The sequence below is a fragment of the Amblyomma mixtum genome, chromosome 5, assembly GCF_055824585.1.
Source record: "Amblyomma mixtum isolate Tamu chromosome 5, ASM5582458v1, whole genome shotgun sequence".
In the NCBI taxonomy this organism is placed as follows: domain Eukaryota; kingdom Metazoa; phylum Arthropoda; class Arachnida; order Ixodida; family Ixodidae; genus Amblyomma; species Amblyomma mixtum.
In genome coordinates, this window is record NC_143016.1 from 147,963,891 (window position 1) to 147,989,678 (window position 25,788).

Sequence of the window (25,788 nt, forward strand, 5' to 3'; positions counted from 1 at the left end):
CTGTTGTGTGCGGTACTTTGCATTTCCATCAGGTAAAAACTGATTAATTTCAAGACGTCAGTGTGTTCAGGGACGAAAATATAAATGCATAGCAGGAAAAATCGACCATTTGCAAGGCTGGGCGAAAGACATTTGCTAATGGTTCTTTTAATATAATAATGGAAGTGCTTATTGTATACTAGTTGCTTGGGGAAAATGCGCATCATCTCCTGAGAGGCGAGTGCACCTTTTGGCAGACACGCAGCTTCCGTTACAGTTTCTAAAGAAGAAGATCCGTTTCGGAGGCCCATACTGCCCCCAGGAAGTTGCTCCACACTGCTTTCAGTGCTTTCTTACTCGTTACAAACACACGCTGAGAATTTGAGATATGACTGTAAATAAAGACAAAAACTTGCTGTCGATTATGAACGAAGTAGCTCGCACTGCTTAACTCGAGGAGTTGATTATGGGCAAGGTAGCCGCCTCGCACAGACTTCCAGATGAATGAAGAAGCCCAACTGTCACTGAAAATTGGTTTTGAGGAACGTAAATGGCGCATTAACAGTCCCGCGTATCTCGGTGGGCAGCGGAACTGCGCCGTGAGAAAGATATAAATAAGGGAGTGAACGAAGGAAGCAAGAATTAGTGAAGGGCTGTGGAATAATTTCGGCCGCCTGGAAACCTTTAACGTGCACTCACATTGCACAGCCAACGGTCGCCTTTTTGCCTTTCGCTTCTATCGAAACTCGGCCGCCATGGTCTGGTTCGAACCCGGGTACTCCGGCTCAATAACTAGCGCCCTAATCCCTCAGCCACTTCGGCTGGTGCCTTTCCATGTCCATTTGCCATTTTTGTCTCAAATTCATTACCTAAGAAGGTCTAAATCGAGTTTCTCAACAGGAAGTAATTTGACGCAGTTCAAGAGGTCGTTGCTTCTCAGTGCAAAAATTTTGGACAAAAGAACGCTTTTCAGTATGAGTGGTACTGTAACTGAAAGGTGCCAGTTTGTGGGTGCGGCGGTGAGTCGGTGCACATCAATCTATTTGAGGATGATTTCTTTCGTTACACTTGAATAGCTGGCCATTACGATTCTCCAGATGATCTAAATGCCTTGTCACAATGTTCACCCAGCTGATTGTGGTTTGTACGTATTAATATTCATTGAGTTCGTAATAAACACACTCTGTTGTTCTCTTTGCTGAAGAAGTTTACTTTTCAGTTTACAGCAGCCGCCGCGGTGGCTCAGTGGCTATGGTGCTCGGCTGCTGGCCCGAAAGACGCGGGTGCGATCCCGGCCGCGGCGGCTGAATTTCTTTGGAGGAGAAATTCGAGGCCCGTGTGCTGTGCGATGTCAGTGCACGTTAAAGAACCCCGGGTGGTCGAAATTTCCGGAGCCCTCCACTACGGCGTCTCTCATAGCCTTAGTCGCTTTGGGACGTTAAACCCCATAAACCAACCAAACCAAACCAGTTTACAGCAGTTACGCTTTTGATACACAGATTCATGATGTCTGTGATGGTTTTGTGATGAGAAACTGTAGATAGTTTCTCTTAAAGCAAAAATAAAAACGGCGCGGTAATATGCGCCTTCATTGCGCGGCAAATTTGGCTGTGAATACACAGATGACGTGAGTGTTGTTACCGAAAGTTATGAACTGGTGGTCGTATGTAGCGACTGTTTTCTTTTTGTAGTAGTACACCATCCATCAAAAAGGGTGCAGTGAACCATTCCTTGATAATATATCAAAGTTCTCCGGCACGCACTCCCAAAAAAAGCTGCAGTTTATTATCACTGAAAGCACACCTGTTACTTCTTCAAGGGTGGAAGAGCGGGCTAGTTGATAGTTCATCTTGGGGAAAAACACAGCTCACTCCTAAGACAAGGACGAAGAAAGACAAGACGATACAGCGCTCTGCGTCTGCGTCACTCGTGTTCCTAATTATAACGAATGTTTTCTCCTTATGTTTATATCTAATTGTGATATGTACGTCTCTAAGCGGCTAGCTTCCGGTGCACATGCCTTCAAATCTTTATTTACAGCTGAAAAATACAGACAACACACAGTACCATTCATACGTACGAAAGAAGCCAACCGTCATCCAAACCAAGCAGCGTGAGGGAAAGTTTCTATCTTTTAAAGGGAGATTTTTAAGGCACCAGGTCAGCGGAAAAAGTGGTGTCGATGTTGCCAGAAACGCCATCACGCGTGTTAAAAAACCCACGTAACATGTGGATGTCTGAAATGTGAAGGCTTCATCCTTCGCTCAGTGGGGCTCGTGAGCCGCGCTCCGTACGATGAACCACCAGCAACTGCAGCAACAAAACTGCTACCGCAGGACGTCCTTAATGATGTGCTTTTGAAAAGACGGGACAAAACAGGGACGACACAAACTCTCGTGCGCAAATTGTGTCGTCACAACATAATTGTGTCGCAACATAATTGCGCACGAGAGTTTGTGTCGTTCTTGTTTTGTCCTGTCCTTCCAAACGCGCAATTATGTTTGACCATGTTAACTACCAACTAGCCCAATTTGAAATCCTCTTAATGATGTGGTTCACTGAACCGATGGTTTGGCGAGTGTTGTTGCGATGTCGTGTTGCTTGATCCTGCGATTGCCTCGAATCAACTCGTCCACCTGATGTTGATGATCTTCTTCAGAGGCCGGTGGAGGCCGTCCACTTCGGTGCTGATCGTGGAGATTTCATGCGGCTGGATCTTGGTCTTTCGTAGTCCTTGCTCACATCCGCGCAGTGTGTACTCCATCAGAGGCATCCCCGTAGACTGCAGTCAGAGGGCGATGAATACTGATGGGTGCAGAACCTTCGTCATTACAACAGACTGTTTCATGCGCACGTCACCATTATATGCCATTGATTGATTGCTCGATTACTCTGGAGTGAGAAGAGGCAGGCAGGTGAAACAAGTGACATTCTGTAGTTTAAACAGCAATGATAAAGAGTTGGGAGTGTTTGTAGTGTTGTAGTGATATTGCCAAAGTAGTGGGCTTAGAGGCATTACTTTCTGAATCGCCCTAGTAGATACTCGGGCGCATATCATGGTAGCTCCTGGCCTTGAACTGAGAGAAATCGTTAGGTCATCAAGCTACGCAGCATAGCTGCGATCTGATGACAGCTACTTAGCGGCGAATCATTCTAGTGAATGTAGTAAACAGTTCTAGTAAAAAGGCTGCCTTCATTGATGCCGGACGCATGAAAAGATAGTTGCACAGTGCCGCCGGCAGGACAATTGCTGCGGGAATGTAGTGCGTCTCTCACGTCGAAGCGACAAGCATATCAAAACAAAGGCGTAATAAGAGTGCTGCTCAGCTCATTGCCACCTCTAGCCGATGATAATTTGACCAAAGTTGGATTCTTTGAGAACGAAACTACTTGACTCCACTAGACGCCACCAACCCTGAGCGCTGCGAATATCTGTGACAGAACCCGCCAGGACCCGGATGATTTCAGACAGGTGATGTTCGCACGAGAGTGACAGAGGAAGTTTTATGCGTAGTTATCGGATGGCATATAATATGATATCAGGGCTGAAAACGGCGTTTTGGAGGAGATTTCTTCTTCTTCCCTGTTCGCTGTGACCAGGGGCATTCACACTTCTGCTCACAGCGAACCGGGACGTCACTAGAGAGGTACGCGAGCTACCTAATGATAGCTGAATATTTGCAATGAATGACGTTGGCGCACAGGAGAACAAAGAATTTTTAAGGCAACCACAACGCAGCCATACAGTTGCGGGGCGCTATACAGCTCTTAAGGACACTGTGCATTTCAGTACGAATTCCTGTAGCAACGTGCGGGACGAACGGCTGCGCGGGGCAGTCGCGCTACACAATAAGCTAACCGAAGCAGCTGCAAACAAGGCAGCCGCAAGCAGTGTTGTGATGAAAGGTAATGGGAAAATACTTCCCAGGTCTGTAGAATAATTTGCACGAAAATACATGCTGCTGACAAGGAAATAAGTTACTCCCTTATTTAAAATCTACTCCGCACAGGGATGTTCCCTGAACACATTGGACTATGATAATAGCAATAAATATTCTAGGTAGGCAGGCGTTAAAACTCTCCGCAGAGAAATAGCTAAACCTTAAAAAATGGCTACAGTAGCGTCTTAAGCCGAATAATTCATATTTTTTTATTTCATATATCCTGAAATTTTGTAATGTTAAAGCAAATTCATATTTACACAAAGTCTCGTCGGCTGATAGAGATGCGGCATCCAGGCTTGTGTCGGCGCCGTCGAGGCATACCATACGGTTTACTGCTGAAAAGGAAGAAGGAAAATGAACCAACGCGGAGCGGCTGTAAGTACACAGGGGGCCACACTTTCACCGAAAATCTGGCGTTCCCATGACGTTCCCGCCGCACCACAATCGCCTCTGCTCTGTACGAATTGCAAGGGCCGCGCGCTACCCGAAAGCGACTACGGCGTACAACACACCAAAGTGCCATTGGCAGAACCCGGGCTGCGACCCCAAGACGTCCGTCATCATCACCCCCACCATGCTGCTCACAGTGCCTACAACTATCAGCACCAGCCGCATTCGAAAACACAGGGTCCTCATGGAATGCCTCAGTTAGTGCCGCACCGGGCCGACGTTTTCCACAAACGCCCTGCGGAGGAGGAACTGGAGAACGTTTTCTACTCGGCTGTCCAGGAACACAGCAGCCTGCACCCAGTGAAGGGGCTCCTTCCGACACAGGTGAGATGAATGCCCAGAAGTTTTCATTACTGTGCGAAGGATACAGGCAGGTAAACACTTTGCATAACCATAGTGCTATCTCAGCAAAGAGGAAATATCGACATGAGGAGACCGGCTTCAATGCAAGCTGTGCAAAAAAAGGTTAAAACAAAAGCATTTCATTTGTTTTTCTAGCGTGGTGTCGCATTATGCTTGTGGCTGTTGCGGCTCTTTGCGAACGACTACGCTTACAAAAGCAGGGTATGGCTATGGGCGTTCCCCTTTTAGCCACTGCGCACGTTATTGAGAACGCTCACTGAGCTTTAGGAGAGCACACTGCTTCGTAGTTGTAAGTGTTACTTTTGCGCCAGGAAGCACGTGAAACGCGGTATGTGGTAGGGGTGGTCTTTATTGACTGTTGACCGTAGATCATTCTCTCAAGTAAAAAATTTACCCACAGTGCCTTGAAAGTACGTAGATCAATTGTTCTAGTCTTTAAGAGCTTTTGCGCTCATGTCATATCGGACGCTTCCCCGGGTCAGCCCGGTCGAACCATGAAGACCAAAGAGGTCAGCAGAAATAAAAAAAAATGCGGAAAACAGCTGGCAGCGCCGATGCAAAATATGAGTGCGAAAGAACACGCGCTGGAAAATGAAATGTCCTATAGTGAGAGAATAAATATGATGATGATAGTTAATTTTTATGGCGCATGGGCATCTGCGGCTAAAGAGTGCCATGAAATAAGGTACATTCGTTTGCTCAAGGTTGGGTCACAAAGAGCCATTTCCCAATTACCTCACCCTGATTAAACCTAGCACCAAGCCAGGGGTGGCTTGTGCCATTTTTATCACCGGTGGGTATTCGGAGGTTCAGTATGAATAAAATCACGTGAACACTGTTGGGTGTGACTTGATGATGTCTGCAGCATTTTTGGCGTTTTGCACAGTAAACAGCTCATTGCGACTAACTTGCTAACTTAAGAGCTGTTGACTTCAGGCAAAAAGTGCCAGTATGAAAGATGAGGATCATGTTTAAAAACAGATGAATAAAGTATTCACATCAACGCCCTCCCAACTATGTGGCCAGCATGGCTATCGCATTGAAGGGAGGGACCGAACTGATGTAAAACTTATTGGACGTACATTTAGACTAATGATTGAGGTATAGAAATAGAAAGTTTCTTTTGAAGGCTGTGTAAGTTTCTTTTAGTAATGATTTTTCTCTGCCCGAAGATGTTAACGAGCAAGTACTTTCTCTGCCAGCTTTGGGGATTCTGGTAGATAATGGATATCATTGTTGGTTTTTTTGGGGAAAGGAAGTGCCGCAGTATCTGTCCCCCATATCTCGGTGGGCACCTAAACCGCCCCGTAGGGGAAGAGATAAAGGAGGGACTGATAGAAAAAAGGAAGCAAGAGATATAACTCAGAAGTACTTGTATTTGGGCGTGTTGGTTCATAACTTTTCAGGAGGATACAGGGACGCAATAAAGGACACGGACATAGAAGTAGACAGGGACGAGCGCTTAGCGATAAACAGTTCCCTTCAGCCTTCCCAATGGCGCCGGCTAGTTTGTGCAGTTGAAGTTCCTCGCAGAGTGACATGGCACTTTTCTTCACTGAAGGTCTTTTCACTTCCACTGTCTGAAAAGACCTAGTGACGGCTTCAACTGCCTTTTCGTTAAAAAGGCCTGATGGAATAATGACGAAACCGCTTTCTTTGTCTGCCTGCATAAGCTCGAGAGAATTGGCTTTGAAAAAAGCAACAACCCTTGCGGTGGAATCGGATCGGTGGTTTGGAGTACTCGTGTTACCGACTGACCTCGTGATGGTGTCGATGCCGTCCAGGAGGCACCTTTCCTGGTTTTCTTGCGCCGTTCTGTTGGCAAGTCGTCGGTTCAGGGACAGCCATTCATAAGGCTTGAGAATGGCTGGGACGCTGAATTTCGGTCCCTCCTTTATGTCGGACGCAATCTTTTCCGGTACTTCGGCTCCTCCCACGACTAGCACATCTTGGCGTTCCGGTGCCTTCATCTTGACTTTCCTCAATTCTTCCAGGAATCTTATCGCTTCGTTGATGGAGCACTTCCACCAAACTTCCGTTGTCTGGGCTGCGAGCTTCACGACTTGGCGGTATTTGGTGGCCGCGAGCCATTCCTGGTTTTGGGCATAGCATGCCACACGTAGAAGATCTTGAAGTAACCTCACTTGGTTCCATAGTTCAGACCGGAGGATCTTGCATACTCTTTTGGCGTGGCCAACGGACGGTTTGAAAAGACCGATCAGGCCAGTGACCTCACTTGGTATGAGGCCTTTTCGCTGGTAGAACCCAAGTAGCCTGGCTCGGCAGGTCATGGTCACAATGCTTGCGATGAGCAGGGGAACATGGGTAGGTGAAGGTTGAACACAAAGCGATGAGCCCGATGCAGAAGAAATATAACTCAGAAGTACTTGTATTTGGGCGTGTTAGTTCATAACTTTTCAGGAGGACACAGGGGCGCAATAAAGGACACGGAGATAGAAGTAGACAGGGACGAGCGCTTACCGATAAACAGTTCCCTTCAGCCTTCCCAATTGGTAAGCGCTCGTCCCTGTCTACTTCTATGTCCGTGTCCTTTATTGCGCAGGTAATCGTTTTCTCTGTGTAGCAATGCCAGCGAGGCAGAATACGGGGCGTATTAGCCGCATGGGCGTCAAGCTTATTTAAAAAGACCTCCTGAAATCGGATGAAAGGCGTCTTCCTCGTAAAAAGTGCAGGTGGGCGATGGCTGCAAAGACAGGTGTGTTTGTAGTGCATCAGACAAGTGAAGGGGTACATTGCCTGACCAAGGTCAAATTAGGATGAGGCGAGGGGTGGGGAAGTCTGAGATAAATTAATTTAGCTGTTTGAGGGCACGTCTGTGCTATGTGAATCAGCCCATCTCGGATGGGTATCTTTGTACGTACTTCATGGGATTTCCTTCATGGTCCTTTGTAATTGTTGCTTGAAAAGTGGCTGGCGTGAAATGCTCTAGTAGCCTGTTCTCCCCAAAAATCCACAACTTTCGAACATACACCTCCTCTGTGGAGCCGAAATTTCGAAATGTAGCCAGCGAGCCTTAAGTGGTAAGGTTAGATATGATTGAAAGAATAAGGAGCAAATGCGAAGCCACTGCAAACAGCGCAGAGTTAGTCGATTTCGCATGCGGGACTCTGTTGTTTCTGAAGCTTTCGATAAGGTTAGCAGCGACATCATGTACGTAACATCATATATAAACAGTGTGCAGAATGCAAAAGCCAAGGAACTTCCTTATCTCACAAAATGCGCAATGCAGGGCACGGAGAAGCCATCCATGAAGTTCCCTGCTTACGCGCGGGAGGACGACGACCAAGACAGGACAGTTAACGCATGCGTGATGGTGACGGCCGCACTGCTCATCCTGCTCACGATCTCCGTCGTCTTCTTCCTCTTCAAGTCAAGTGAGCTGGACGTCGCCAGGGAGAAGACGATTACCACCGAGGAACCCACAGTCGTCTTACGACCCCGCGGCCTGGAAGCAAAACACTCCACTTCCGAAGCCATGTTAAGCAGCGAACGCTCTTTGATAGACATCATCCACACGACTAATGTGGCCGAATCGGGCGGAGAGCCGATGGATCGGTTTACGGAGGCCACTGCCGGCGGCACCAACATGCTGCGCGGAGTGCGCTAACGATATTTTATACGTACGGTAGTCATGTCTAAACACTTTTTACTTCGGTCTTTAGACCCGAATATTTGCAAACCACTGATTTATCGCCCGAAAGGAAAGATGAATACTTTTTACTCATCCTTACTTTCGAAACGATAAAAGCTGAAATCTGTGTCTTTATACCAGTTTTGTAAGGTTACGTGGTTACAACGCCAAAAGCACTAGCCCGCTTGCCGGATTTTTTCTTTCAACGTTCTCAACCACGTAAGATTTCCTGTTCTGAAAAAAATCAGAAAGTTCGTAACCTAATCGTCATAATTGATGGATGCCTTCGAGCAAAGCTGACCAGCGACCTCCAAGATAAACACGTTATGTTGGCCGCTCCTGAATGCAGCTGAGCGCACTGAAAATATCTGAAGTGTTGTTAACAATATCTACATCTTATTTTTCGCGGCAGTATCAGCTTGCTCGGGGCAACGCGCTGGCGGCAGCTATTTGCTTTTTTCATCTTGCGTTTTTGCCAACTCAAACTGGTTTATTTCTTGCCGGCCATGACATCGGCGCAAGAGCCACTCAGTCCGCAACTATGTGGCCATGGAGAGGTCGGATCCGATCCTGAAGCACCGGTTCGAGGGTGCGCTTAGGGATGTTCTACCACGTGCGACTGCTTAGTGCGTAGCCAAAGCCCAGGTGAGCGCGAGGTGACTTACTAAAGTAACCGTGAGGACATAGCTCTCTGCTTCCTGTCGATGCAGCTTTTTTGACCGCCGGGAATAACAACGTTTATTCCTTGAAAAAAAAAAAGCTCTAGACTTATTAACTTAACAGCAAAGAGCACAAGGGTGTATTTTCGGCTGTCCTGTGACGCACAGATGCCTTTCAATTACCAGGGTAACTACCATCATTGGCACGGGAAAGGCCACTGTGGTAAATGAAAAAAAAATTATGCTACAGCTTCTTCTGACACCGCACAATGAAGGCATTGAAAAAAACGTTTATAGAGTGTGCCCTTTTTACTGGCTATGAACAATGAAAAAGGACGACAGGAGAGGTGTACCACGTGCGCTCTGGGCGCAGCCACTGCACGGACAGTATCTTCTCAGAAGCCTGGCGATGAGCTTTGACCTGGCGCACCGCTAGTTCCTTGAGTGCACCGATATTGGCTGTGCAAATGTTCGCACTTCAGTGACCTTTCTCCCGACAATGCCTCACTTTTGGGGGAAGTAACAGCAGTTCAGCTTTCAGCTCAACCTGCCGTCCGTCTGGCAGAAGAACCCGCAGATGTGTGTTGTAGTTGAGCTTCGGTTTCTATTCCTGTTTTTTCTCAATCTGACTTCTTATATGTTCAGGCCCCACTACAATGTGCAATATGTCATATCTATTTGTTACTTGAACTTTGCAGTAAAAAGTCTTGCTCATCGTTGCTCTGCTGGACGTCTGTTTCACTCTGCTCCCGTAGGCGGCCATCTGCCGCTTCTGGGGCAGTACTTCCGAGGGAGTGCTTCCGAGGTAGAATGGGAGGTATCAACGTACACGGCAAGCAAGTCGCTGAGAGTGCGATTGAACCGCTCAGTAGTGCCGTTGGCTTAAGGGTGATACACACGGGCACTGCAATCAACGATTTGGTATTGCTTTAGCAAGGCGTCGACGGCGTGCGAGAGAAATACACGGCCGCGATCACTTCGCAGTTCTTCCTGGGCGCCGTTACGAAGAACAAGACTGTAAGATGACATAGGGAACTTCATGTGCGGTGGCTGGTTCTCAGGGCCTAGGTTTCTACGTAACGTGGGAGAAGGTTAACAGCTACGCTGACCCAGCTGTTGTTGCCGAAATGTTTGGAAGCGGGCAATAAAAATCGATGCCGACGCGGCCAAAGGGTCGGAAATGGCAGGGTGACTGCTGTAAGGGAGTGGCGTCGTGGCAGGGAGAATGTTGCGACATTGGCAGGCTGTACATGACCGAAACCACTGACGTATGAAGTGGCACATATCTCGCCAGAAATATAGCAGGCGCAGGTAAGCATAAGTTTTCAATACACCGGTGTGACCGCATTCTCGAGTTGCGTGGAAGGAGGCGTAGACGGCAACGCGAAGGTGTCGAACGATCACCAACAGCTATTTTTGCCCATCGCAGAGGGAGTTACGGTGGCATAGGAGACCATTACGAATTGCAAGGTGGTGAGCTTGACGGCGAAGAATGCGGCGGGAGATTAGAGAGGAAGGTGAGGACCGAGGTTATCCAACGATGCTTCAGCTGTTCGGAGAGCATATCAGGGACGTCAAACGACGAGAAATCGTTGGCACAGACGAAGGCAGGGACTGAATCGCATGTAAACGATGAACGGGAAAGGTCATCGACGTCAGAGTACTTATAAGCAGAGGAATAAATGGTTTCAATATCAAACTCCTGGAGGCGTAAAGCCCTTTGAAGGAGGACAGACAGCAGACGGCATAATGCTCAGTTACTATGTAGAACGGCTGTCCGCAGATGTATGGCTGTAACTTGACATTCGACCAAATGATTGAGAGATATTCCTTTTCAGTGATAAAATAGTTCGGTTTCGCCTTAGTGAGGGTGTGGCTGACGTAAGCGACAACATATTCCCGATACCTAGACTTTCGCTGGGCAAGAAATGTACGCAAACCCTAACGACTCGCGTTGTTGTGAATTTCTGTCGAACAGTCGGGTTCAAAGTGGCGAAGTGTTGGAATAAGGATGGAGCCTTAGCTGCCGCAGTCGTTAGATGGTTATGGCACTCGGCTACCGACTCGAAGACGCGTTTTCGATCCCGGGCACGGCGGTCGAATTTTGATGGCGTCCAAATTCTAGAGGCCCGCGCACTGTGCGATGTTTGTGCACTATTAAAGAACCCCAGGTAGTCGGAATTTCCGGAACCCTTCACTACGGCGTCCCTCACGGTCTGATTCGCTTTAGGACGCTAAACCCCCCTAAACGAATTTACCTGCCACTTGCCACAGTGAGCAGGTAGTAACGAAGCTACAAAGTGTACGCAAGGGTCACGCGCTACAAGTCACGCCTGACGGCGGTCGTGATTTCCGCTTTAACAGCCCCTTCTAATGCTAATGCACTGGCAAGAAAACGCGGCACACCATAAAACTAACGCAGCTCAAGGGTTTTAGTGCGAACACATTAATGCAAACCTATCAATTCTGAGAAAGAATCTCGTCGTCTCTTGTGTGATTGAAGCAACTGAGGTGAGCTCGGGTTCAAACGAGGCCCGCACAAGCGACAGCCAATGGTAGGAGGCTCGCGAAAGTTCAGAGGAGAGTCGCGCCGGCTTTAGCCAATAGGAGGAGAGCATCACGGTAGCTGCTGCCGAGTGGACAGAAGACGACGAAAGCCGACGACGAGAAGAGAGAAAGCAAGGAACGTGGTTGCGTGCACATGCAGATGCCGGAAAGGAGAGCTGAAGAATGGACAGATGTTTTGGCATGTCTACTCGGTTTAACTATGTTAAAACACTGCCGATACAAGCTCCCAAAGCCCGAGTTCGAACTTCCGGTCTCACCTGTGCTATACTGCTGCATGAAACTGTACTGTAAGTGCCCGCATACGCCTATAAACAAAACCAACAAAGCCAACGTTGCACACATAAGCAGCTACATGGGAATTCATTTTAAACAACACTGAGTAGCCCGCTTTAGTCAAACAAGCTCATTCAGGAGTGCTTGTTACAACCTCACCTTGCTACGTAAGTTAAAAGCCAATCTCTTGTTTATTCTAAGGCATTTCTAATGGCACAAATAAGCAAAATCTGATCCGTGTTATTCCGCTTCATATTCAAGTGCTGCATACACATACCGCAGATATCAAATGCATGCAACTACTAAGGCATCTGTCACATTGCCAAAGAAGAAGTGCAGTGATTCTTCTAAAGCACTGGTGAAAAATAAATAGATTTAATGTTTTTCCTGTATTATCAGATCAAAAGTTTCATCTAGCCGCTATTCCTTTACTCAACATACTCTATAAATGTGCCCTGACGAGTAAAGCACCGGGTGCTACCTTTGAAGGTAGCAGGAGCTGCTATATCAGAGAGCAGTTTGGTGCGCTTATCCTTAGTGCAGTAGAAAGACTGTTCTTCGGACCAAACAATTTGTGACCTGATGCAAGAAGCCAGCAAGCACCAGAGTAATTGAGCCATCTGAACCTGCCGGGCACCGAGGTTTCCGCCGCCAACATGATTTCGTGCCGTTAGCGGTAAGCGAGAGGTACGATGCGCGTGACAAGGATGAGTTCTGCACATTTTCAGTAATTTTCCCCCTTGTGGTCGGTGCGCTCCGAATTAGAAAACAGCTATGAAGGGCGAGGTCGTAGCCTTACAGAAGAATTCAAAATGCTGTTGGGCGTTTGTCCCCGAACCACCACAGCTGAATCTGCCGTGACGATGGGCTCGGCGCCTAGGCACAGCTGTGCATATTCCGATGTTTTCCATCTGAAGCATGCGCACTTAGCGTCACCGAACGCTTGCTCAGTGCAGTAGATGCACTCCACATTTGTACAAAAAATGAAGGTTATAAGTAGAGGTTAGATTTATAAGCACTAAACATGTAGGTTTTACGCGCCACAAATAGTAATTAAGTAGATTTTTAGGCCCCGAACAGAGAAAAGTGGGTACTATAAGTTTAGGCAAAAAAAATTATTAAATCTGAATATCAACGCATAATTTCTGTAACAAAATAAAAATAAGCAGGGCTAATTAGGAATCATAACAAAGGCGTAAACCTTACAAGCAATTGTATAAGGCTGTCCGGCAACATCATAGTCCACGTGCTTCAGCAGAGAAAAGGGCGCGGTCGCTTCCTGCCGCAAGAAATATTGGAAATAGTGGTACGAACAGCTTTGAAAGTTATGACGCACCTCCAAAAAACAGCAAAAATCTAATGTTGCTTTGACAAACCCCTCAGGTATTTAATACAAGATAACATCGCTATGTTTACAGGCAGATGTGGTTCCATGCCGAACCAGTAAAACACTTTGAACGCCTTATCAGGATGTCATGTCTTCACAAATTATTACAATGATCCTTACTTTAAATTGTCTTATTTAAGAACTCAAGATCTCCACTCGTGCATGGATGAAACTTGGCCTACAATACTGAGCATCATCCCATGCCTGTTTCCTTGAGATTTTCAATTTTTCTAAAAGAACACTGGCAGCACGGCCGGTGGCGATGGTCTGCACGGCCGGGTCCTCCGAGTGCAGCAGGGTCTCCCAGTCCTCCCAGGTCTTGAGGTTCTCTAGGTCCCGCGGGGGAGGGTCCGCCGGGCAGAGGGAAATGATGTGGAGGGAAGAAGCGAAGGGTTCTGGGCATAGGGCGCAAGCAGGAGTGGGGAAGGAGGGATGATAGTGGGTTAGGGTAAGGGGCGAGGGGAGAGTATGTGTTTGTAATCTGTGCCAGAGTGTTGCGTGTCTGTTATCTAGGGAGGGGTGGGGCGGGGGGTAGAGCTGGCGAGAGGCTCTGTATGCCTGGGTCAGCTCACTGAATGAGTGCATGCGATCCTTCGTGAATCCCCGATCCGAGGCCACCTGAGCCCGGTTTAAAGAACCTCGGGCTAAAAGGTTGGCGGCCTCGTTTTCGGGATTCCCGGAGTGCGCAGGCACCCATATCAGCTCCACTTGGCGGGGCGGGGGTGCATCGGGCGAGCCCAGTATGCCAAAAGCAGGGACATGAACTCGGCCTCGAGCGAAATTTAGAATCGCAGTTTTAGAGTCAGTTAAAATATACCGGGCTTCCGTGCGGGTTATAGCAAGTGCAATGGCGGCTTCCTCTGCAGCCTCTGGGGACGTATCTGGAGGGAGAGGTAGTGTGAGGAGGGTGGATGAAGAGGAGTCCACCGCAGCTGCTGTCGCTTCATCACAGCTGCTGTCACTTGAGTGCAGTGGGGTCGTGCGGGGACCCTGGGGCGTGCCCCGAATTCCTTTGTAAATAAAGTTTTCTCTCTCTCTCTCTCTCTCTAAAAGAAACCGAACGAACGTCCATGGGATGGAGAAGTTAAAAAAAAATTCTCTGCCTCTCCCGTAACCGAGAGTAGAGTAAGCATGAAATGTTTACGGGCCTAATGCCTTCTCGGTGGACACCCGAACCGCACCGTACAGGAAGGGAGGAACGCCACCACACGTTTAGCGCGATGCCCTGCCATTCGAACGCAAGGTTTTTTGAGGAAAGGAAATGGCGCAGTAATTCTCTGCCATCTCGGTGGACACCCGAACCGCACCGTAATGGAAGGGAGGAACGCCACCACCCGTTCGGCGCGATGCCTTGCCCTTTGAACGCAGCGCTTCTCCCCCGGGCCCCTATGCGCCTGCGCGGCTTTGCTTCGATGCGCGAAGCCCCTAAGAGATCACGTATGACAACGAAGTGTATCGTGGCATTTATGTGCTTTTTGCACGCGTTATTAGAAATCGAAAATTATAATTCCGTGCATTATCAAACGCACAGCGACTGATATCTTGATAAACATTGAGAAGGCACTGGCAGCAGTTATTTTTTGTGACTCCTTTGGAGACCAACCGGCGCTTGCATGCTGGTCGCGTAGGAGGGCTTACAGAGTCTCGTTAAATCTCGTTAAGTCTCGTACGGTGCCCGGATGTTCTCGTTTCAGAGCCCGGATGACTGGAATTCAGTGCCCGTATGAGTGGATTTCAATGCCCGGATGAGTGGATTTGAATGCCCGGATGAGTGGATTTCAATGCCCGGTTGAGTGGATTTCAGTGCCCGGATGATGGCTCTCGGTCTCGGCGTGACGTCACCATACTGCCGACAACGGGGGCTAAAAGCATTTCATGCTTAAAAACACGACAGAGACATATCAAGGGAACATTCTTCGTATGTCCGTGATGCTTATCGCGAAGAAAGGGGCATGGGTGATCGCGGTAATGAGATCTTTGAAACGATACGGTGAAGCTTCCAAACGGAATCAACGAAGGAGATCCCAGAAGCCGTCACTGCAACATGTCCTGAACTTCGTGTCCAGAGCGTGGCTTGCAGCATTGGAAGGTTTCATAACAGAATCATTCAAAGGCTGCGGCCTAGACGGCAGCGTGAACGGCGCGTTCTATCAGCACTAGGTGGTGTGGAATCGTCAACCACAGCCGAGGATAGCAGCGTCGCCATGAGTCCTTGGTCCTCACGTTCTCTTCAGACTTGGAAGTCTCGTTCGATGGGTTCAATGATTAAGATTAGCCCTGCTTTTATCAACCGGTTTTTCATGTCTTCTAAAAACATTTCGAATTATTCCTGTGGCATTTCTTGTGCTTAGATTCTACCAAATCCCCTCGCATCTTTTTTGGTGGCCACCTTTCTTAATTTAATGATGGGTCCTTGGACAAAACGACGGCCCACTCCATGCTGTGCCCAGTCTGGATTTTACCGCGACAGCGGTAAGAGACCAGTGCCGCAGCAAAGCCGGTATCGGTGTTGGCGTCGTTGGCGGTGGAAGAAAAATCCACGAAAAATTCCTAGATGAGTTCATTAGGAGGAAGGTCGGCAAATTAAGTAACGCAACCTTGTGAGGCCATCACAACATGCCCTCGGGATTCTGAGTGAGCTGTTGACCGTGGCAGGTGCCAATTAATGATTGGTCATGAGAAGTTTAGAGCCAGTTGCTGGGCGAGTTGGTATTTCTTGCTTTTATTGACGCAGCGCGAGGACGAAAATGGAAAAGAGGGGAGACACCACTAGCGCTGTAGAGATGTTGCCTCGGAAGAGCAAATTTGGTCTCACAAGCGCCACCGATGGCAGCATCTGACATCGCAGAGCAGCGGCGCATCGCTCAACCACTGCATCACTGCTCCAGGAGTGATATGAGGACTCCATGAGATTTAAAAATATAAAGTAGACAATTACCAGTGCCGCATATGTGGGCGTTAACCGATTAATGCTTTTACGTCATACACCTGCAGAGCTTGACAGTCCCCTCCAGTGTTACACGTTTGGACATACGAAACGCCCATCGCCAATGTTTCGTGATCTCCGAAATTCAGGTAGGCGCTTGCTCAGTATTTTACGGCATCCCTGGTGTACATACACAATGCTTCAACACTGGTAAAAAAGGTGATTTCATTTAAGCCTTAATTATTTTTAATTTACAAACTTTTAGCGATACGTTTGCGCGGTATGTTGAGATGTACTTTAGAGATATGGATATTATATTATGATCCACATAGATCAAAGTGAGAGGATCTCCAGGCCAGCTGATGCTTGTAGCCCTGTAAGTGCAGGCCTACAAGCATCAGTTCGCCTGGAGATCACTGTGTTGTATTGCAAGTCATTGGATCGCTGAGTCACTTCGCCGCTAAGTCACGTAATTTTGAGGGTTAATTTGTGGCAGACCTCCTGCCTTGGAAAAATGGCATCTGCTAAAACTTATAGAGACGCAAGTATGAATGCGTTTCGATGAGTTTCCTGTGACTAAGCTCTAGAAAAATGAAAGCCGTACAAATTGTTGACGCCTCTGGTACAACGTTGATTATTTTTCGGCGTAATCTTGCTTATAGGGCGCCCATACTGTATTCAGGAACAACTGATAATTTTCAAATTTGATTGATGTGTCAACTAAAAAAAAAGACTACTAATTTTATTAACTTTTACTTTGCTTCCACCTTCTCTTCAAAGAAATTTCTATGATTTTCGAGTACGTCATATCCTAATGAGTATTTCAGGCTCATACAAAAAAGCAAAGCATGTACCGAAGGGAAAGGTCACCCCTCAGATAGTTAATCAGACGCGGCACAGGCAGCTGTTCTTACTATTCCAGATTTTATTCTGCATTTGTGATGCAACTGAAGCCTTCCAAGGAGATGGTACTTGAACAGGCGTAAGTTTGCAGGATGCTGATTCGCGGAATTTTTTTTTGTGTGTGTGTATGTGTTGCACTGCAGTCGGGCAACTGATATTTTCCTGTGGCTGGAGCGCGCATACCCCCTTGTTATTCAGTATTTTCCATTCACCTACTTTGCCAGGCAGCGCAAAAATAAGTTTTTTTTCCCGCGAACTCACATCCTTCAACAGTTGGTCCTTGACTACACATTATTCGCAGCAGCGTCGAACACACAAATAGAGAAATGTGACGCACAAAGCGAGGTTAAAAAAGAAGGGGGATATTGCAGAACACAAAATACGCATTGTTAGGTCGAGGCTTTTCATCTACGATGTTCCTAATTTTTTTTGTTTTTGATGACAGCTGCGAGTGCAGCTGTTTGGATGTTGGGTGCGAAACAACGACCGTATTGCCACTAGGCCTGTTTCTGTAGACAGGTGTAGAAGTGTTTTGAAGCCACGCAATGGAATATATGGTCGTCTTTCTTTTCGCTACTCTTTTAGGGAATGCCTGCACTTTGTTCCCCGTGCCCGAAAAGGAGAAAGAAGGCAAGTCGTTTTCCATTCAGGCAGAGATCTTAGGTGCGAGCAGAAGAAGTAGGAGGGCGGGAGCGAAGAGCCAAAGAAGTATGCAGATTGACGCAAAGACGAATAAATGACTGCATATAGCGAACGTTTCTTCTGAGAATAGGATGAGCTACTTTTCTTTTTGAGTACTTCCATGGGCGATTTTACGCATTGCAGGCGGAAAGAATATTCGAGGTGCAGATACCGTATAAAAGCAAAGATTTTTGTGCGACCAAATTTCCCGTTCTTGCAGGTTTGATCCGCAAAGAATGTCGAAGAACTCAGGATAAAGTGCGCTGCATATCAAAAAGCAAATTCGCTATAAAATGGTCTCAAAACTTTCGGAAAGCTTTCTGTGATTACTCAGTGAAAAAATGCAACGTGTCCTTCCTCTACCGGTCGAACCCATAATATAGCCAATTTTCTGGAGTATGCTGTATCATCCTTCACGAAAAAGATCAATTTGCGCAGGCTGAAATATACGCCGCCTTTTGTCAGAAGGGTAAGGTATGCTTTTTAAGGAACGGCTAGCTGGATGCATACGCGTCCGATAGCACAACTTGTATATTCTAAAGAACTGGCATGCGACTCCGGAGTTGCAGCTTTATTCCTGAGTCGCTTCAAACGTCGAAAGACTTCTTGATCCCAAGAACAACTGCAGGGAGACGAGATTATTAGCTCGCCAGAGGGAATCGGTTTGATAGCGAAGTCACCTCAGGCGCGTAAATCTTTAAAGCCAAGCATCCGAGTAATAAAGTGATCTCGCTTGGAACGACTGGTTTACTACGGCGGTCAAGCCGAGCTGCCTCGTCTTTTGCTAACAGAAAAACGTTGCCTTTCATTTCTCAAAATACAGTCCACTTTCGATCGCTTTAGTAAACCGCATGGTTCCAGGTTTAGTGCGTGTCCGAGTGAAGCTTCACCTGCATGGCACTGAAAAGAGATTGTGTGAGTTTTGAATTGGACAGGTACTCATATCGTTTAGAAGCACAACGAGGAACGTTTTCCTCAACGACAATTATAGAATGTGTGTGGCTCCTTAGTCATTTCACAGAACAAAAAACGACTTTTTGAAATCAAAACCGTGCTACGCCCTCGTTGCAGGGCCATTCAGAGCTTATTCGTTGTTCTTTGTATAGCGGTTAGATATTATATACGCCGCGGTAGGTTAATAACCTTTATTATAACTGCCTGTGACATTCTGCAGTGCTGCTGTAGCGATTGAGCAGAATTTATGACTTTTTATCTATAATACCTATTATACCACCCTTCGTTCAGCAGGAACCATCTTGCTTGTGATCATAGCCTCCTCTAGTCCGGTGCGACCCTTTTGCCAGTAAAACTGTGGGTTAAGCGCAGTTTTTTTGCCACCTTGCCGCAGATCGCACAATGGCTGTGCAAGGGTCAAATAAATGTTGAGGAGAGCGTTGTAGATCAGTGAGCGCCCATTCGTGTCACCCTGCTGTAGCTTTGTCTTCTCTCGATACAGTTCGCGAATCATTGGCTTTTTCTTTCGCAACGTTCACCATGCCGAGATGGCAACGGCCGCTTGTGTTCAAGGGGTGGTAAGCGATTCTCTGATGTGTGAAGAAAGCTTATTTATCGCTTCATGTATGCGCAGCAGCATTGCGCAGGTGCGGTCACAGTGCCCAGCATTCGCCACTTTCTGGGATGCTCTTCTTGCTTGCCGAGCAGCAGTAAGGAGCAAATATATATAAAGAGGATAATAAAGGGTACTACAATAATATGGAACAGTGCTAGGGAGAGTGCGATAGCCGTATTGAAAGGGGTTGGAAACAGCGGTTTGCTATTTCTAAATGTTAGTTCTACATCACAAAGGTTTTTTTAATGAAAAGTTAGATGCCATCACACTTTTTCACGCAGCCAAAAGTAAGTATTGGAGCGACCTAGCAAAGTCCGAGATTGAGATGAAGCTAAGAGGACGGCCGAACACCAATCGCGCTAAGGGAGTCGTGCTCTTCCTCGGAGACGGCATGGGCATCAGCACCGTGACGGCTGCGAGGATCTTCAAAGGGCAGTTCGAGAAGAATTTTAGCGGTGAGGAGTCGGTGCTGTCCTGGGAGAGGTTCCCGCACGTTTCTTTGTCGAAGACGTACGGGCTCGACACGCAGACATCCGACTCAGCCAACACAGCTACAGCCTACCTCTGTGGTGTCAAGGCCAACATTGGAACGATTGGTGTTGACTCAAGTGTGCAGGTATGTTTCAGAAATATCGCTGCATGCGTCGTAGTGGTAAATAAAAACACGCATGCTGAATTTGTTTGTTGCTTGTGATTGCTGTTGCTATCTTCTGTCGACAGAAATGCCTCGTCTCATTCTTCTGCCTATAGAATGCCTTATAATGAATCCGTGCAAATCACAGCATGCGGATTATCGTGGACACGCGATTTTGTCAAACTAAACAAAAGCTGGGTCGCGATAAGGTTTCGATGAGAACTACGTCACGGAACACAAAAAGATATTTCCTGAGAATACTGTGCGGTACTGCAATCGAAAACATGCCTCCGCCAATTGCTGCCACCCTGCAAGAGCTAACAAACCAGCTCTGGGTGGTCACAGGAGAACTAACACTGCGCGAGCAGAGATTCCAAAAAGGTGGCAGCACTTGTTCCTTCGCCAGACAAAGGACAGCCTGTTTGGAGTAGTAAGTTTATTCTGAGCTGCCAAAAATGGTAGTTATGATGGGCTTAGTTTGCGCGGGATGGTTTCTAGTGTCGAAGCAATCTAAAAGCAGCACAAATAAGGATGAACAAGACAGGAATAAACAAAAATACACCATTCGCTGAACCACTGCGCCTATGGGTACATTCCGTTGTATCGCGTTGTTATGTATTTGCGCTGCTTTGCGCGTAGTTTCTTCACAGCAGAGTTTCAGTAGAGGAAAACGGCGCAGGCAAACGGACAGCGACATAAGTAATCCATGTCCCTTCTCGGCTTTTTGTAGCCCGTAACTCGTATTAATGAACTCGTATCACCCAAGTCACAAGCAACTAACTTCTTAGCTAAAATGCGCGGTCTTCCCTCAAGGTGTGTGCTGGGTTGTGTTATTTTGGGTTTCCTGGCACTTCAGCAACTAAGGCTATCATGTCGGAAACGAAACATGCAATATATGTTTCTGATTAGTAAGAAATAAATATATTCATGCTATTAGGAATTGGTAAGAATCTATGCTTCTTTAGCTACAAGGTGCTTACAGTCAGTACGTGTCGTTAGTATCGTCATATTTCTCTATCGTGCTTCATTGACAATATGTTTGAAAGTGCTAGTGTACTGAAGACGACTACGACGACACCGAGGCGCGCTACTGTGCTGCTGTGCTGCTAGAGCTGTTTTATGGGGACTTCCCGATAACGGAGCCTAGAGTGATTATACTCATTGCTAGATTTGGTGGAGCTTCGAAACCGCATTTTGACGCCTACATCGACCATGCCTGAGGACACACGCCCATCTGTCGCCCACGTCTCTCCTATGAAGGAGTAGGCACCTACAATAAGTGTCATGATGCCATCAAGCTCGGCAATGTCCTCTTTTATATTACAGGCTTTGCTAACTTGTGGTTCCGCGAACACGAGGCCGACCTTCCTATTTGGGTTTTTAAAAGCAGGTTCTCAGAACTCTTCAGCCGTCCAGCCGTCCGCAAACTACTCTCCGAACAACGGCTATGTGGTCGTGCCTGATTGCCTGGCGAGTCCTTTAAGAAAACATCTAACGCCTTGTTGATCTTAGCAAGCTTATAAATTCATATATATCGGAGGCCGGCAAGATTAACAACCTGTTGAAAAACATATCTGGCGATGTCTTCCTTATGTTACTTGACAAATAAACCTCACACCGTTGCCGCCGTCATTAAGTTGTGCCACAGCAACAATATCTTTAAAAAAAAAAACAGCAGGCTCACTGCTCCTGCGTGCCTAACGTGAACCTTTTCAGTTTGGCATTTGGCCGTCCCGGCGGCGATCTGTCTCCGGTGCTTCTCGACAAACAAGGCCTTCATAAGCGAATAGGTGACACGCGAGCTGCCGCTGCTCACTGTTTTACCCTGGAGCCACCGGCCGCCCCATCTCATAGCGATCCTTAAACACGCAGATGCCGCAGCAAGACCGCAACAAGCACATATCTGCTGCGCCGGCACCTCATTCTTCCAAGTGCTGTGCGCCGTCACCGGCTGCTTTGCACTCTTTCACAACTCCGCGGCGAGAGACACCGAACCCGTAGCGAACGTAGGACAACCTGCTATGCTTGTGCCTTTCAGATATGCCACGTCCCTACAAGCACTAATGCGCCAGCTTATGCGCGCAAGGGATAAGTTAGAACGCTCAAGGTACCCAAGGGTGACCTGCACGTCAAGATTGCGACACAGCATACATAACGAATCTGAGAACTACCGGAGGCGGCTGAAGGAACATTAAAAAGACGCTGTACAGGGGGTCGCCGAGTAGAATGCGGCGAGAGTTAAAGAAAAAAAACACCCAACACAATATTGCCTGGACTCAGCCACAATCACTGCCACCCAGAAAGCATTATCGTCGCGCCTGTTCCTAGACTCGTTCCACATACACTCTACCCCGCACGCACTTAGTCGGGAATGCGGGCCGTTTCCTGATAAATTCCCATGCTCATTACTGCGATCATCGCATGTATGAATACCGAGGACCGTTTTTTTCGTTTCATGTGTGAAAAAAGAGACCGAAACGGGAGCGGAAACTAAATTTGTTTTTAGCCCATATTAGCCCATCATCATGCCCTATGCTGGTAATCCTCACTGAAAGATCCATTCAGTCGATTTGCTCATTACGCCCTTGGTATTCAGCACTACGACATACGAGTCCTCTATAGGTGAGGCCGTCAGCATTTTCACGCTAACGCACTATCCTGCTCACCCTTGCCATAGAGCCCTGACTCTGCAGCTCCCTCGAACTACGATTTCGGGACGGTCAATATTGGTGATATGCCGTTCAAACAGCGCAAAACGCTTGGAGCGCTTTCCATCTTGCCATCCTGTTTTCGCCATGTATACGTCCGGAGCTCTCCGCCGCCATGCCCACCCCTTAGCCATCCGTGAAAACATCTTATATCCACTCAACTGCCTCTCCGAGGGATGTAAATGGCAGCGTGTTCTCCTGAACCGCCTTCGCCTGGAGACGAGGCTTCGAACCTGCTTCTACTGGCGCGGCGTGTACCACTTTGTAAATCCCTACGTGCGGTCTCTCCTCGAATGCAAATGCCATAAAACCCTCTCTAGCGGTTCGTAACCTTCCCCGCAGGCCAGCGGTGCCCAACCAGATCAATCGGCCGCATGGGCTTTGACCACTACGGGCCACTTGCCATCACTCTGATTGACCAGCGTTGAGTCATTGTGGCTGTAGGCCACCTCGCACGTTACGCTGAGGCCTCGCCATTGCTATCCTCCTCAGCGCCTGATGTTTCTAGTTTCATCCGGAGGCATCTCGTTCGCCATGGTGCACTAAAAGGACTGTTAAGCGACCGGGGACGCGTCTTTCTTTCGGAAAACGTTGAAGAACTGCTTCAGCTACGCCACATTGTTCTCTGCTCGTCGAAAACGGTCTGCCATTCTCAGATTAACAGTATAAGTCAACACCTAGGCGGTATCTTCAGCGGCATGCTGGCCGTGTGCATCGCATATGACTCCCTTTGACTGGGACTGGCCTCTGCCATTTGTTGCTCAAATGAAATCAAACCAAAATTTACTCATCTTCGTTTAGTAGATGAGTCTTTCCTGGCCAACCTAAGCACAGCGTGCTTGTTGGTTGTTCAGGCAGTGAGGTGAGTCACCGAATGTGTACATACATTAACCAGAAAACAATGACATTAGGCACACTACATAAGTATAATGTAGAAATTATGTATGCATATTGTTACGGGGAAATACTATTTACATTTATTTACAAGAGGTAGGGGTCTAGACTGAACAGCTCCTAGCAGAGAGCAGCAGGGAGCACCAACGCGAACGATGATGATGATGATGATGTCCTCAGGCTGAATGGCACGTACCCACGGCGGGGGATTGGCCAGGGTGCATAGCGGATACAAACGCACTCATGTACAGGGAATGGAGTAGGAGATCCATCAACCTCTTCTACTTCGTTCATCCCTTTCACGCGGAAAGCCACTTCGTCTTCCACTACTACTTCATCGTAACAATATTGAGCAAATAGGGATACAACTCGAGAAAAAATAAAACAAAAATGAACAGAGGACATCATAACAGCTTGAAATGAGCCATATTCAAACACCTCTAAAATCTTGAGCAAAACCAGGGAAAGTAGAGTATAGCATGCAAGAGGCCACCAGTGATTTATCTGAAAGGATGAGAACCATTTTCGTGGTGCTTTAGTCATTTTACGGCAAGTTTTGAAATTGCAAAACTCTTCGCCAAGTTCATTGAATATCCGTGGCCCGTAATATCTCTTAATCTTTTTCCCATGTCTCAAGCATCGTGGCTTAATATAAGTTTCTGTGTTTTTTAACGCGGCGTTTTTCTTGACGGGCACTTTGAAAGTGTTGGTAAAGCAGTGACTTGTGAGCACTGTGTAATAAAATAGTTCCCGCATTTCTAGTACACCTAGTCTATTGTATTTTTCCTCCTTATCAACCTCCTACAGCATAGTACAATTAGTTTAATTATGCAATTTATGGCTCCAATTTTGTCATCAGAGCAAGTTCCATACAGTGTTATGCCATAGGTTACAATAAATTCAGCTAGCGCCTTGAATATGATGCTTCTAAGGGGCATCTAAGTCGTACCTCGGAGGTTGTACATCATCTCGGACACGGCTCTAAGCCTGTTACATAGATACTGCACATGATTATTTTATGTTATATGCCCATAAAATATTATTCCGCGATATGTAACCGAAGGGTCAAATGGTATGACATTGCATGTGCGCAGGTCACAATGTGAGGCATGTAAGAACAGTGAGTGATTTAGAAGTATTCGCTATTGCGGGTTTCTGCATGAAAAACATAAGCTTCGTTTTTTGTCGGTTTGAATATATTGAACTTTGGGCAAGCCAGTCTATTACACTGCGCATATCCTGCAGAAATATTTTGCTCCCAAAATGAAGATCAGTGAATTCTAGTGCTTGTGCTGTGTCATCTGCATACTGAAAGATTCTTGACGTTAATTACAAAAAACCTAGTTCAGAGTCGTATATATTGAATATTAATGGGCCCAGTGTACTTGCTTGCGGAACACGAAATTTGATCAGCTTAAATCCACTGTACTTGTCGTCAGTTCTGACACACTGTGATCTGTCTGCAAAATAGCCCTGAAAAAACTGATGAAATCGTCTTCTGAAACTTATGTTTTCCAACTTTTGGAACATTAATGCGTGAGGCTTTTGATAGGTCTAGAAATTCTGCTAGGGTAAGGTGATTGTTTTCAGTTCGGTGTTAATGTAATGCGAGAATTCTTCTAAGAGCGTAGTTGTATTCCGGTCCTTTCGAAGCCGTATTGTGCCGGGTTGTTTAAATAATACTTCTCAAAAAAAGACTGCATAACGGATGCACCGTACTCTTCAAAAATGTGCACTAAAGTAGATTTAATAGAAACCGGTCTGTGGTTTGTGCAATCATTTTTCTTTCTGCTTTTATGCACAGGTCTCGCTATTAATATCTTCAGTTCTGTGGGAATTATTCGGGTTTCTTATATGCTGTTTAGTATTTTGAGAATCACCCCTTTTAATTTGCTAAAGTTGCAGTACAGATCACGCACACGGATCTTATCAAAATCTGGTGGCTTGATCGTATTCATTGTACCCATATATTGTTCCACAGCTCAGCCTGTGTTGGTTGTGCGCATGTATGTATCGGCTTGCATTCTAGACGTTTTGTACCATGAGCGACGGGCCAGCACATATGTCGCGTGAACGAATTGCTCGTTAAACACTTCACAGAATGACTGTGTGTCTTCCTTCGCAAAGTTTTTTTCGATCATCTCCTAAAGCGTAGCCTGTTTCACTCGGCCCATTAAACTGTTTGCTAATTTCCATG

The 25,788-nt window shown here is 46.9% G+C and overlaps 2 protein-coding genes and 1 pseudogene across 2 annotated transcripts in view; 2 read left to right on the forward strand and 1 right to left on the reverse strand.

Moving 5' to 3' along the window:
• Window positions 1–953: 953 nt before the first annotated feature.
• On the forward strand, window positions 954–8,364 carry LOC149344111 (uncharacterized). The gene is made up of 3 exons (XM_089547146.1): window positions 954–998; window positions 4,395–4,697; window positions 7,987–8,364. Exons 1-3 carry the CDS (start codon window positions 954–956, stop codon window positions 8,362–8,364), a joined length of 726 nt encoding a protein of 241 aa, XP_089403272.1.
• LOC149344112 (uncharacterized) lies at window positions 5,561–7,147 on the reverse strand (annotated as a pseudogene).
• Window positions 8,365–17,649: 9,285 nt separating the features above from the next.
• Window positions 17,650–25,788, forward strand: part of LOC149344113 (alkaline phosphatase, tissue-nonspecific isozyme-like) — a 47,498-nt gene continuing 39,359 nt past the window's right edge. Inside the window, exons 1-2 of the mRNA XM_089546155.1 lie at window positions 17,650–17,741; window positions 19,644–19,971. Coding sequence (XP_089402281.1) covers window positions 17,650–17,741; window positions 19,644–19,971 — 420 coding nt within the window. The remainder of the gene's footprint in view (window positions 17,742–19,643; window positions 19,972–25,788) is intronic.